We start from the raw sequence: 12,853 nt of genomic DNA on the forward strand, positions 1-12,853 counted from the left end.
AGCCAGGCCTGGTGGCTATAAACAAACTTTATGGGGCTGTGAGAAACTGGGCCACACCCATGCTAAGTGGACATGAGATGAACTAAAATCATGCCGGACCATGGATGTTACCGGATCAGAGAGTGCCGGGCTAGAGAGGTTCTCCTGGATGCATTGGAGAGGGTCCAGCAGAGGGCAACCAAAATGATGAGGGGGCTGGAGCATATGACCTACGAGGAGAGGCTGAGGGACTTGGGTCTGTTTAGTCTGCAGAAGCGAAGAGTGAGGGGGGATTTGAGAGCAGCCTTCAACTTCCTGAAGGGAGGTTCCAAAGAGGATGGAGAGAGGCTGTTCTCAGTAGTGACAGATGGCAGAACAAGGAGCAATGGGCTCAAGTTGTGGTGGGAGAGGTCCAGGTTGGATATTAGGAAAAACTATTTCACTAGGAGGGTGGGGAAGCACTGGGATGGGTTACCTAGGGAAGTAGTGGAGTCTCCATCCCTAGAGGTGTTTAAGTCTTGGCTTGACAAAGCCCTGGCTGGGTTGATTTAGTTGGGATTGGTCCTGCTTAGGGCAGGGGCTGGACTTGATGACTCCTGAGGTCTCTTCCAGCTCTACGGTTCTATGATTCTATAAGCCCCCCAGGAAAGCAAAGGTTCCCGTGAGAGGACTGCGAGAGGCTGGAATGAAACGCAGGCAATCATGACTTTGTATCAAGCTCTGCTGATTAACTCCTCCGGCTAGAAAAGGGCCCCGACGGCAGAGCCTGGCTCCAGATCTCACCGCACCCCCCGCACGGGCAGTGTCGGAGCTGGGTTCCTCTCCAAAGTCCCGCAGAGCTCTGCCTTGCGAGACGGCAGCTAGAGGCACTGACGAGGTAGAGCAAGGAGCCTGCCTCGCTGCTGACGTGGGAAAGCCGAGAGAGCCGTCGGCTGGCATGAGCCAAAGGCAGGCGAGTGGGGGAGGGAGGCTCTAGATGGGTCTAAGAGCAAGAGTTGAACCAGGAGAGGAGCACCAAGGACTCGATCTAACACTCATTGAGCATCTTGGGAGCCTGCCCAGGGACGTCAGCGGGGCTCTGGATTGGCTCATTCGGCAGATCACTGGGGGGGGGGGGGAGATCTTTCCAAGTCCCCCTCCACGGATGTGCGGGGAGCCCCATAGACTGGAGCAGCCATGGGGAAAAATCGCAGGGGCTCAGTGCCCATCGCCGGCCTCCCCCCCAGCACCTCGCACCTGCCAGCAGCCCTGCTGATCCCCTCCCGCTGCGAACAGCTGTGTCCCCCCGGCCCGCGGGAGATTTCCCACGGGCTGGCAAGGCCCCCAGGAACTGCCCACACGGCTGTGCTAGCCCCTGCTGGGGGTGGCCCACAAGGCTGGTTTGGTCCCCAGCTGGTGTAGACGTGGGGCTATCCCAGGAGCGGCTGTGCTGTGGGCAACGAGCGGCACATGGCCGGGCGGGGTGGGGGCTGAACCGCCCTGCCCGGCTCCTCGGGCCTGAGGCTACAGGGCAGAACCCCAATCTAGCTGGGATCCCTTGTTGGCAGTGTGGAAAAGGGTCTCAACCACGCTGGACAGGCCTTTCCCATCCCAAGCTGCTAGGGATCTGGTGAAACCTGAGGGCATAAGACTCAAGAAAGGGCTAACGTCCCCTGGGCCAGGGTGGGCGACAACGAGCAGGTACCTTTTCCCCAGGGGTGACCGATATCCTCCAGATGCAGTGCATGTGTGCAGGGTATCCGTTGGGGAACTCCGGGGAGGAGAAATTCCCCTGGCTGTCCTGGAGGGTCTCTCCACAGGCTGGGAACAACAGGAAAAGGAAGAGGGTTAAACCCAGCAGGAAAGCCACCCATGCCCCCCGCAACCTGCCAGGCAAGGGGGTGAGAGGCAGAGGGTTTGGGGGGCAAGGCATCCAAATGGGAGAGAGAAAAGAACCTTATCCCAGTCTTCCCCCAATTCCAGCCCCAGGAAGGCCCCACACAGAGGACCTAGCAGAGATGAAGCTACAGATCCAAGCCACTTGCACCTAACGCATCGCTACCCGGGCCAGCACCACCTGCCTCCCCAAAGCCACACCTTGATCCTTCCACCTGCAGCCCTCCGAGAGCAGGGTCCAGGCCGGCGGACTGAGTGTCTCGCCTGGTCACAGCAGAGGCACGCAGGGACGTGTTACTGTTACCGGCATGGATTCGGAAGGGGCACCACGAGCCAAGGCTTGGAAACGGGGTGGAAGTGGAGGAGCTGGGTGGGCGGACGGGGAGGAGGAGGCTGGGGACCGCTAGCAGCAGCAGGTGGATCGATGAGTAGGGATGTTAAATATCGGTTAACGGAATAGTCGAGTAACCTCATGAATTCTTATCGGTTAGGCGACTATTCTCCAGCCCCCGGGGGTGGGGCCGGCAGCCAGTGCGCTCCGGCACTCCCGAGGAGCCCTCAGCCACTTCGCGCTGCTGCCTTTGGATCAGTGCAGGGTGCCAGGAAGGAGCTGGTCCATGAGGGGAGCCCGTTTAAAAACCAGCTCCCCTCATAGACCGGCTGCCTGTCACCTTGTGTTGCTGCCTCTGATAAAGAGGCAGCAGCGTAGGGTGGCAGCAGCCCCTGTATGGGGGGGGATCTGAGCTCCCAGACTTGGCATGAGCCAAAACTGACTCCGATTGCCTGCATGCTCGGTTCCTAACACACTTTAAATGCAGAGCCACAGTGGGGGTAGGTCCCAGACATGGCATGAGCCGAAACTGAGTCAGATTGCCTGCCCGCCTGGCTCCTAGTACACGTTACATGCAGAACCGCAGCGGGAGTAGGTCCCAGACCCATCGCAAGCCAGGAGTGAGCCAGGCTGTTGGCCAGCCTGCTGAAAAATTTAGTGGCAAGGGAGGCGGGGGGGAAGGGAAATGCGTGTAGTCTGTAGCATTCTCCTATAAGCTTTTGCTTCTCGGTTAATCGACTTCATCATTACAACCCTCGTTCAGAGAGGCTAGGTTCGTACAGGGAGGAAGAGCAGCCGTGGAGTGGGTGGAGGGCAGAGCTGGAGTCGAGGTGCGGGAGTAACAGCTTGGTGCGAGAGGACAGTGGCCGCAGGGCTGGGGGCGGTTGGGAGACAGGAAGGGGATTAGAGCTGTAAGGAGCCTCAGAAACCCCCAGCCTGCTTGGGCTCTGTCTCTGAGCATTCTGACCCGTCGGTGGTCCTGCTGCAAAACCGCACCTGTGTGCCAGGAACACCCCAAAGCTTTTGCACCGCTGCCCTGGGGGCACCAGCCTCCTTCGGCGGGCCCAGCAGCTCTTGACAGTCCGCAGGGCCGTCCGTAGGATTTATAGGGCCCTACGCAGCCCGGCTGAACTGGTGCCCCTGTGCCCGATGGCAGCGGGGACGTTTTGGAGAGATGGGATTTTATCATCTTCCAATGGCATCTTGTGAAAGCAAATGAAACGAGCTCCTCTCCGGAGGAAGCGGCGCCACAGAGCAGGGAGAGGAAGAGGCGGGTGTGTGGACATGAAGACCCAGCGGTGCCCCAAATTTGCAGGTCCCCAAGCAGCTGTGCATGGGTAAAGACGGCTCCTGAGGCCGTGATGGGACAGGAAGCTCCTTTCGACCCCGAGTCCCATTCCAAGGGAGCACAAGGCGAGGGAGACCAATGGCTCAATGGACCAACAAGCACTGAAGATGGGCTGATCCCGGGGACAAGGACAGGGCCCTCTCTGCAGGGCCACACAGCCCATCACCGCACGCTCCCAGGAACTGCAGACACGCGTCTCCGGCATGCTCAAAGCAGCGCGCGCTGCCCCATGGTAGCTTTCACGGACGCCGGCGTCCCACGGCTGCCGAGTTCAGCTCTGAATGCAAAGTTCCGGGAGGCTTGGACCAGGCTCAACCACCAGCGGCTTTCAAAGATCCCATCCCTCCAGACAGCACATCGCACAGGGGCAATTTATCCCCCTTAGCCGGCCTCCGTCACCTGGGGTGGGCGCTGACCCTGCATCCCTGCACAGGTTAGTACTTGCAAACCTGATGCTGAACACCCCCCCCCCCCCCCCCCCCGGCTCCCAACCCCTCTGGCTGTTGTCGCTCCAAGTGAAATCTCCCTCTTGTGTCTCTGGGTTGCAATCTGAGTGATACGCAGCAGCGCTGGCTTTTTAAGAGGCCTCTCCAATTAAATCAATAGCCGGGACTGAGGTGCCCAAGTAGCCATGGAAACCCAACCTGGTGCCCTGTTGCCACAGCAACTGAAGTTCCGACTTTAGGATGGAAAATGAAACCTTACGAGAGTTTTCGTGTCGCGGTCCCTCCCCAGCCTCCTCTCTGCCTCTCACTCCGATCTCGGCCTTTCCAGCAAAGCAGTTCTCCCAGGAACAATTCCCCCGCCTTCCAGTTCCAATAGCCACCAAGCTAGAGCCGCAAACCAGGCCCGGCCCACAACATTATGGCACCTGAGGCGGGGAGCTCAAATGACGCCCCCATTTCTCCTGCCTGCCTGTTATGTCTCTTGTGCCCTCCTTCCTCCAGCCCAGCACTGCCCCATCTCCGTGCATCGAGAGCAGAGAGGATACATCTGCACCAGCACAGACACAATGTTCTACACTCGGGGTCCTAGTGACGCCCCCCGCAGTCCGGCACCTGAGGCCTCATGGTCAGGCCAGCCCTGCCGCAAACCCAGCCAGGTGTGAGCTACATCCAAATGCCAGTTAAGGCGTCCCAGGGACTGCATCCGTACTAGTGCCCCCGTGGTGGCTGTCAATCCCGTCCCGCCTCCCTCCGGGCAGGAATCTTGCCCCCCCACTCTGCCACTCCCTGCAGCTGGGCCCGTGACAGGTTTAGTGCTTAGCACTGTCTGGAGCTAGCCCAGTGTTCCCATCTGGAAGCCACATCACCCAGTCAGCTGTGGTGAAGCTTAGAGGCCTTTCAATATCACGGTTCGTGGGCCAAGACAGCCTCCCTGGGTGTGAAGCCAGCCTGGGGGGCGTGCCTCCAAGGAGCAAGGAGCAAGGTGAAATGTAAAAATCATTTCAAAATTGGGGAAGAGGGAAGCTGAGGCTCTTTTTAATAATCACGTTCCCTGCTGGGTTTCTAACCTTAGAAATACTGGCCATGTTGACCAATGTTCCCTCTAACTTTTTTCCATTCGTGGGCAGAATAAACCTCCTTGCAGGCTTCTGTCTCCACGATAAAGGAGCAAAAGTGGCAAAAATAAGCCACGTGCTTCGTTTTATTCCACGATACAGCTTATCTCTAAGCAGCAGGGGTTTCTTCGGGGTCTGCTCTTGTCCCAAGGCACGGTCTGTGTTGATTTCTGGCTCTCGGTCTGTTCTCTGCAGGGTACTTAGATATTACACCCATTTGCAACGCCTCGGTCACTATAGCACCTATTCTGTAAATACATTACCTGTTTCTAGCAACGTTGCCCTTTGGATCCTGGAGCACTTTGCACACATGGATGAATTCTGCCTTGCAACCTGCTCCCTTCAGCCCAAACATCTGGGTATTACCCTCATGTCCTAGATGGGGAAACTGAGGCACGCTGGAATGAGCAGCTCATACCCAGCCAGTGACAGGCAGGAATAGAACCCAGGCAATCCAGCTCCTACACAGCCTCATTCTTTGGCTCACTGGGCCAAGTTCAGACCTCAGGCTGCACTGGGGGTAACTCTACTGACTGTGTGTCTCAGCTCCCCATCTGTACAATGGGGGGGGGTCTTAATTGTTCCTTTGCCTTGTCTATTGACCTTGTGAGCCCCTTGTGAGGCAGGGACCGCCTCTTGTGTGTACGTACAGCTCCATGCGCAATGAGGGCAACAGGTTTAAAACAAATAAAAGGAAGTTCTTCTTCACACGGTGCACAGTCAACCTGTGGAACTCCTTGCCTGAGGAGGCTGTGAAGGCTAGGACTATAACAGGGTTTAAAAGAGAACTAGATACATTCATGGAGGTTAAGTCCATCAATGGCTGTTAGCCAGGATGGGTAAGGAATGGTGTCCCCAGCCTCTGTTTGTCAGAGTGTGGAGATGGATGGCAGAAGAGAGATCGCTTGATCATTACCTGGTTGGTTCACGCCCTCTGGGACACCTGGCATTGGCCACTGTCGGCAGACAGGATACTGGGCTGGACGGACCTTTGGTCTGAACCCGTGTGGCCGATCTTATGGTCTTATGAGGCAGCTGATTAGAACTCGTTAGGAGATTTCCCGGTGTCTACCCCAGCCTCCTCCTCACGGCTGCCAAAGCCTCTGCAGAACAAAGCTCGGATGGCTGATCGCTGATCGCACCAGGGATGTCAGGGAAACCAGATGGAAGACACTTGCTCTGAAGCCTGCGGGAAGCCCCAGCGGCAGACTGGAGACTGACTGCTCTTTGCCAGCCGATCTTCCCCATCAACAAAAGCGTGGCCTTGTAGCCAAGGAGGCTGATGGCATCTTTGGGTGCATTAGGAAGAGTATTTCCAGCAGATCTAGAGAAGTGATTATTCCCCTTTATTCGGCACTGGGGAGGCCACATCTACAGAAAGGATGTGGACGCATTGGAGAGGGTCCAGTGGAGGGCGACCAAAATGATTAGGGGGCTGAAGCACATGACCTGGGAGGGGCGGCTGAGGGATCTGGGTTTGTTTAGTCTGCAGAACAGAAGAGTGAGGGAGGATTTGAGAGCAGCCTGCAACTTCCTGAAGGGGGGTTCCGAAGAGGATGGAGAGAGGCTGTTCTCAGTGGGGGCAGATGGCAGAACGAGGAGCAATGGGCTCAAGTTGCAGTGGGGGAGGTCTAGGTTGGAGATTAGGAAAAACTCTTTCCCTAGGCGGGTGGGGAAGCACTGGGCTGGGTTCCCTAGGGAGGGGGTGGAATCTCCATCCCTGGAGGTTTTGAAGTCCTGACTTGACAAAGCCCTGGCTGGGATGACTGAGTTGGGGTTGGTCCTGCCTTGGGGAGGGGGCTGGACTCGCTGCCCTGAGGTCTCTTCCAGCCCTGGGATTCGATGATTCTAACACCCTGTTAACTGGGGTTGGGGGAGGAAACTGTTGCTTGGCATGTGTCTCCTTGGCTGGTTTTTGCAGGCGGCACTCCAGAGCCGCGTTCTGTTTGCCTCACAGGTGCTTTGGTTCTCCATGAAATCCTCTGTCTGCAGCCACCGGTAAGGGGCAATGGGGAAGGATTATAACAGAGCTTGTCGACTTTGGGGTCCAGAGACAGCTGCAGAAAAAGCCCATCTGGGGGAAACTCGGCAGATTCGTATCCTCTTTATTTTCATCCTGGTGTTGACAGTATTTAGGGGAGACTGAGTGGTCCCCAAAAGTGATCAGCACCAGCGAGAGCCAGGCAAAATAAGAGGGAGACGCCAGTTTCCTACACACAAATCGGCCGGCACACCTGCAGCCTTTCCCGGCTCTCCGAGCTCTGTGCTTCCCACGCCCGCAACTCCGCCAGTGCTACCGTATCCCTCGGCACTGACTCATCATTCCCGTCAGAAACACTCCCTCTGCAATGCCTGGACTCCTCGGGGGAAAACAAGCCTATTCTGTTTACAAACCTTCATCCTCTCCGTGACCACAGAGACTGAGGGAGGCTGGGGGGCGGGGGGGGGGGAGGTGTCTGGCATCTCCAGGCCAGAAAAGGACTCGGGAGTCAAATGGGAACCAGAAGTTTCACACGCTGCGGCCCTTCTCTTGACTATTTCTCCCTGCCTTCGTGTTGGATATCTCTTTCATTGCCGCAGCCAGTGATGGCTGGGTGGTCCCCCAAGCCTTGATGAGGCTGGGAGCAGTCAGCCCAGACAGGGCTCTCAGACTTGGGCTACGTCATGCTATTTCCATTCACACAGCAGTGGGAAACCCTCAGCTCCGAGCATGATGTCAGAACCAGGGGAATAACACGCAAGGACAGGGCTGGAGCGCCGGGATCAGCTTATGGAGGTTGTGAGTCTGCTCCCAGAGGGTCACTGACTCATTCCCTGCCCTCTGAACTCCCTTCTGAGTCTGCCTCGCCAGAGATGTTTCAGTCATGCAGCTAGGAGACAAACCAAATAGGCATGTGGGTGTGCTAGAATAAAACAACACCGGTACTGCGTGCCCCATTTCAAGCGGAGTCACGGCGGGCGTATCTGCAGAGCCCTGCGCGGATACAAAACGTATGTTCGTACTCACACCCACATCCGCAAAAACAAGCCATGGATGCCCGCATCCATATTAGCAGATAGAAAGCAGATATCTGCAAATGTGCATCCACAGCCATACCTGCAAAAACGAGCCCCAGATATCTGCAGATTTGCAGGGCTCTGTGTGTATTTGAGCTGGGCTTTGGGTTTTTTCAATCTCTCTATAAAAACAAGTCTCATGGCACCTTAAAGCTTAAAAATTATTAGGGCTAGTGAGTTGTAGCTCACAAAAGCTTATGCCCTCATTCATTCGTTAGTCTTTCAAGTGCCACCGGTCTCCTCGCTGTTTTTGCTGAAACACGGCTACTCCTCTGAAAACACTCTCTAACCATTCATTTTCCCTTTGGGTTTACTATTTACTTGTGTTTCAACCTTTGCCAACATTTTGAAAACATTAAAAAAAAAAAGAAATCTGTCAGGATCGATTGAAACCAGGGAGAATTGGTGGGGGGAAAATGATCGTTTTTTTCTGTCAAAAATTTGAAATTCAGATGATTTTTTGTTTGGGTGGAAATCTCAAAATTTGAACCATTTCAACCAGCAGGGTCATGGAGTTAAGGCCTTTTGGGGTCAAAAAGGCTCAACTCTTGCGCTCGCTGGGGGGGCCTTGCTGTACTTTGCTTCGCTTGCTGTAAAGGGGGGCATAATCATCCCCATTTTCCAACTCTTTGTCTGCCTCATCTATTTAGACTGCAAACTCTTTAAGGCAGGCCCTGGCTTATACATATGTACCGCACCTAGTGCCCTCACTTGGGCTCTTGGATGCTGTTGGAATACCAGTAATAATACGAATGTATCAGGGCAGGCTAGTATATCTGGCTTCTATGTTGTCCTTTTCCCCTTGATCCTTAGGCATCATTAAAGAGAATAAGCCAGAATATCTTATTGCCTCTATATAAATCCATGGCACGCCCACATCCTGAATACTGCGTACAGATGTGGTCGCCTCATCTCCAAAAAGATATCTTGGCACTGGAAAAGGTTCAGAAAAAGGCAGCAAAAATGATTAAGGGTTTGGAACAGGTCCCATATGAAGAGAGATTAAAACGACGTGGACTTTTCAGCATAACACAGAGGAGACTAAGGGGTAATGTGACAGAGGTTTATAAAATTGTGGACTGATGAGAAAGTGAATAAGGAAAAGTTATTTACTTGTTCCCATAACATAAGAACTCAGGGTCACCAAGGGCGTGTCTAGACGACAGGGTTTTGTCGACAAAAGTGGACTTTTGTCGACAAAACTATACCCGCGTCTACATTACCGCCGAGTTCTGTCAAAATAACGTCGACAGAACTCAGCAGTTTTGTCAATGGCGGTAAACCTCATTCTACGAGGAATAACGCCTTTTGTCGACAGAGTTCTGTCCACAGAAGGCGTTATTGCATCTACACTGTGCTTTGCGTCTACACTCTCATGTTGACAAAGCAGCTTGCTTTGTCAACAGAACTGGATGTTGTCTAGACGCTCTGGGTACGTCTAGATTACATGCCTCCGTCGACGGAGGCATGTAGATTAGCCAGATCGGCAGAGGGAAATGAAGCCGCGATTAAAATAATCGCGGCTTCATTTAAATTTAAATGGCTGCCCCGCTCTGCCGATCAGCTGTTTGTCGGGAGATCGGGGCAGTCTGGACGCGCCGCGCCGACAAAGAAGCCTTTTTTGATCGGCACAGGTATGCCTCGTGAAACCAGGTTTACCTGTGCCGATCAAGAAAGGCTTCTTTGTCGGCGCGGCGCGTCCAGACTGCCCCAATCTGCCGACAAACAGCTGATCGGCAGAGCGGGGCAGCCATTTAAATTTAAATGAAGCCGCGATTATTTTAATTGCGGCTTCATTTCCCTCTGCCGATCTGGCTAATCTATATGCCTCCATCGACGGAGGCATGTAGTCTAGACACACCCTCTTTGTCTACAGAAGCTTTGTCGACAGTATCTGTCGACAAAAGCCTGTAGTCTAGACATACCCCAAAGGAACTTAATAGGTCACAGGTTTAAAAGAAACAAAAGAAAGTATTTCTTCACATGGTACATAGTCAACCTGTGGAACTCCTTGCCAGAGGATGTTGTGAAGGCTAGGACTTTAACAGGGTTCAAAAAAGAACCAGGTAAATTCATGGAGGTTAGGTCCATCAATATAGCCAGGGTGGGTAGGAATTGTGTCCCTAGCTGCTGCTTGTCAGAGGCTGGGAATTGGTGACAGTGGATAGATCACTGGATGATTCCCTGTTCCATTCACTCCCTCTGGGGCATCTGGCATTGGCCACTGTCAGCAGACAGGACACTGGGGTAGATGGACCTTCCTTCATCTGACCCAGTCTGGCCGTTCTTATCCCAGCAGCCAGGTGTTCTGCATCTCCCCTGCCCCCACCTTGGATGCCGATCTGCCAGTGAGCCTTACCTGGACACCTGTAGAGTTTGCGCGCCTGGTCGATGTCCCCTTTGCTCAACCGAGTGCGCTGGCCGATGTGGGGCACCACCCCGTTCACACTGTATTTGGGCTTGATGGTGTCAAGGAAAACCCCCCTGGAACAAGAGCAGAGAATGGATGATGCCAGCCACTCAGGTCCCTCCATGGCAAAACAGCACCTGGGGCAGAATGTTACATTTCGTGGGCTCCACCCAGGGCTCCCCTCCGCCTCAAAGTGGAAGCAGAGGGAGGAAGGTCCTTGCCCCCCTCTCTGAGTCTCTGCTGCACCCCCAGGCTCAATCTGAGACCTAAGTGAGACTCGGCGGGCCTGGCTCAGCCGTTCCAGCGAGTCCCAGTGTGCTTGTGGTTTGAGTGCTCAAACCGTGCTCACGGCTCCTGGGGAGATGCTGGAGTCAGCGGGGTTCAAATGCTGCCCGGAGGACTGGCAGAACACCCCCAGCTGGCGGCATGTGTTTCTGCTGGTGGTGTACATCTGCACATGCCTCGGTGCACATAAAATTTATTCCGCACATGGACGGAAAAATTAGAGGGAACATGGGTGGGGTTACCCCAGAAATGAACAGGGCCACACAGTTAAAGAAGGTGCCACAAAAATTCAGCACAATTATTTCCTGGAATGACTGGCAGAGCGAAGGGAGAGGAAGTATATGTCACCCTTGCGGATTGGAAGGAAAAGCATTCAGTAAGGACAGAAAAGCAGGACTCTTATCACAGAATCATACAGTAACGTCCCCAGAGACAGCCGGGACACCACACTAGCACTGTTACTATATGCTACACTGCAGGCTTCTTGTGCAAGAATTGTTTTTGCACAAGAGTTATTGTGCAAAAGGTCTTGCACGAGAGCACATCCACACTACCATGTGCTTTTACGCAAGAGCGCCCATGGCAGTGTGGACGCTCTATTGTGCAAGAAACCTCTGACGGCCATTTTAGCCATTGAGGTTTCTTGCGCAAGAAACCCCTGTTGCCCGTCCACACTGCCTTCTTGTGCAAGAGCTCTTGTGCAGGAGGGCTTATTCCTTGTGGGGAGAGGAAATTCTCTTGCGCAAGAAGCCCTCTGTTCTGACGTCTTACTGTACATTTACTTGCGCAAGAAGGCACATGCAGTGTAGACAGGCCGCAAGTTTTGACGCAAGAACGGTGTTCTTGTGCGAAAAGCCTGCAGTGTAGAAATAGCCTATTAGTATTAGTAGTGCAGTATCACAAGGAGCACTGCATGTGAGAACTAGGATGAATTAACATATGAGTATGAGATGCGATAACAGCAGCATTAATACTCGTATCAAAAGTATTGAAACCTATTAGAAATGTTAAGTGGCATTACAGGTTGAACCTCTCTAATTCGGAACTCTCTGGTTTGGCTCCCTCCATGGTCCGGCATGAGTTTAGTGAGCCGGATTCCACTTATCATGGATGTGGCCAAGTTTCCCGCGGTCCCATAAAGTGTGTTTACAGCCACCAGGCCTGGCTCTCTGTGCGCTGTGCTGTTTAAGCTCTCATTTACCCCTCAATGTATGCTAAGAGCCCAGCAAGCAGTGGCAGTGTTGATAATGCTCCCATGGGTCGGTAAATTCTCTGGTTGGGCACCGGTCAGGTCCCAAGGGTGCCGGACTAGAGAGGTTCAAACCTGTACTACATCTGTAGTACCAATACTAGCAGGAGAGACAAGGAGTCCTGTGGCACCTTATAGACTAAGGGTATGTCTACACTAGCTCGCTAATTTGAGCTAGGTAGGCAAATCAGGGAACCGGAGTTGCAAATGAAGCCTGGGATTTAAATATCCCGGGCTTTATTTGTATGTTCCCATCCAGCCGTCATTTTTAAATCCCCCTTAGTCCGAACGAACTGCTCGCGGCTACACGCAGCAGTTTAAAGTTAATCCGAACTAAGTCCTTAGTTCGGATTAACTGTTACTCCTCATTCCACTAGTGTAGACATACCCCAACAGATTTATTGGAGCATAAGCTTTTGTGGGCAAAGCCCCACTTCGTCAGATGCATGTAGTGGAAATTCCAGGGGCAGGTATAAATATACAGGCATAAGAAAAGAGTACCAATCAAGAGTGAGGCGGGAGATAACATGGCTACCCCTCTAATACTAACAGGAATGTTACTAGCTGTTTTTCTACAACTGTTCTACAACTATTGCTAGTTGTATTGTTGCAACAGTGTTGTGATAGCTCTGCCGAGCTGTGTGTTTTCTTAGCATTGCTGCAGCCAGCAGTATTGTTGGTTATTGCTGCAGCCAGCAGTACTGTTGGTTATCAGCCAGAGGGAAGTTTGCTTTGATCCCAGAACCTTGATGGAGCCG

At 53.5% G+C, this 12,853-nt stretch overlaps 2 protein-coding genes across 4 annotated transcripts in view; both read right to left on the reverse strand.

Moving 5' to 3' along the window:
• The window catches only part of PPP3CC (protein phosphatase 3 catalytic subunit gamma), a 288,696-nt gene that overhangs the window by 226,731 nt on the left and 49,112 nt on the right, over window positions 1–12,853 (reverse strand). The gene's annotated exons all lie outside the window — the stretch shown is intronic.
• Window positions 1–12,853, reverse strand: part of BMP1 (bone morphogenetic protein 1) — a 99,104-nt gene that overhangs the window by 28,437 nt on the left and 57,814 nt on the right. For all 3 annotated transcript variants that reach the window (XM_075910889.1, XM_075910890.1, XM_075910891.1), the window contains exons 7-8: window positions 10,511–10,635; window positions 1,664–1,779 (exon numbers count right to left, since the gene is read on the reverse strand). In XM_075910889.1, coding sequence (XP_075767004.1) covers window positions 1,664–1,779; window positions 10,511–10,635 — 241 coding nt within the window. The remainder of the gene's footprint in view (window positions 1–1,663; window positions 1,780–10,510; window positions 10,636–12,853) is intronic.

The sequence above is a fragment of the Pelodiscus sinensis genome, chromosome 28, assembly GCF_049634645.1.
Source record: "Pelodiscus sinensis isolate JC-2024 chromosome 28, ASM4963464v1, whole genome shotgun sequence".
Classification (NCBI taxonomy): Eukaryota; Metazoa; Chordata; order Testudines; family Trionychidae; genus Pelodiscus; species Pelodiscus sinensis.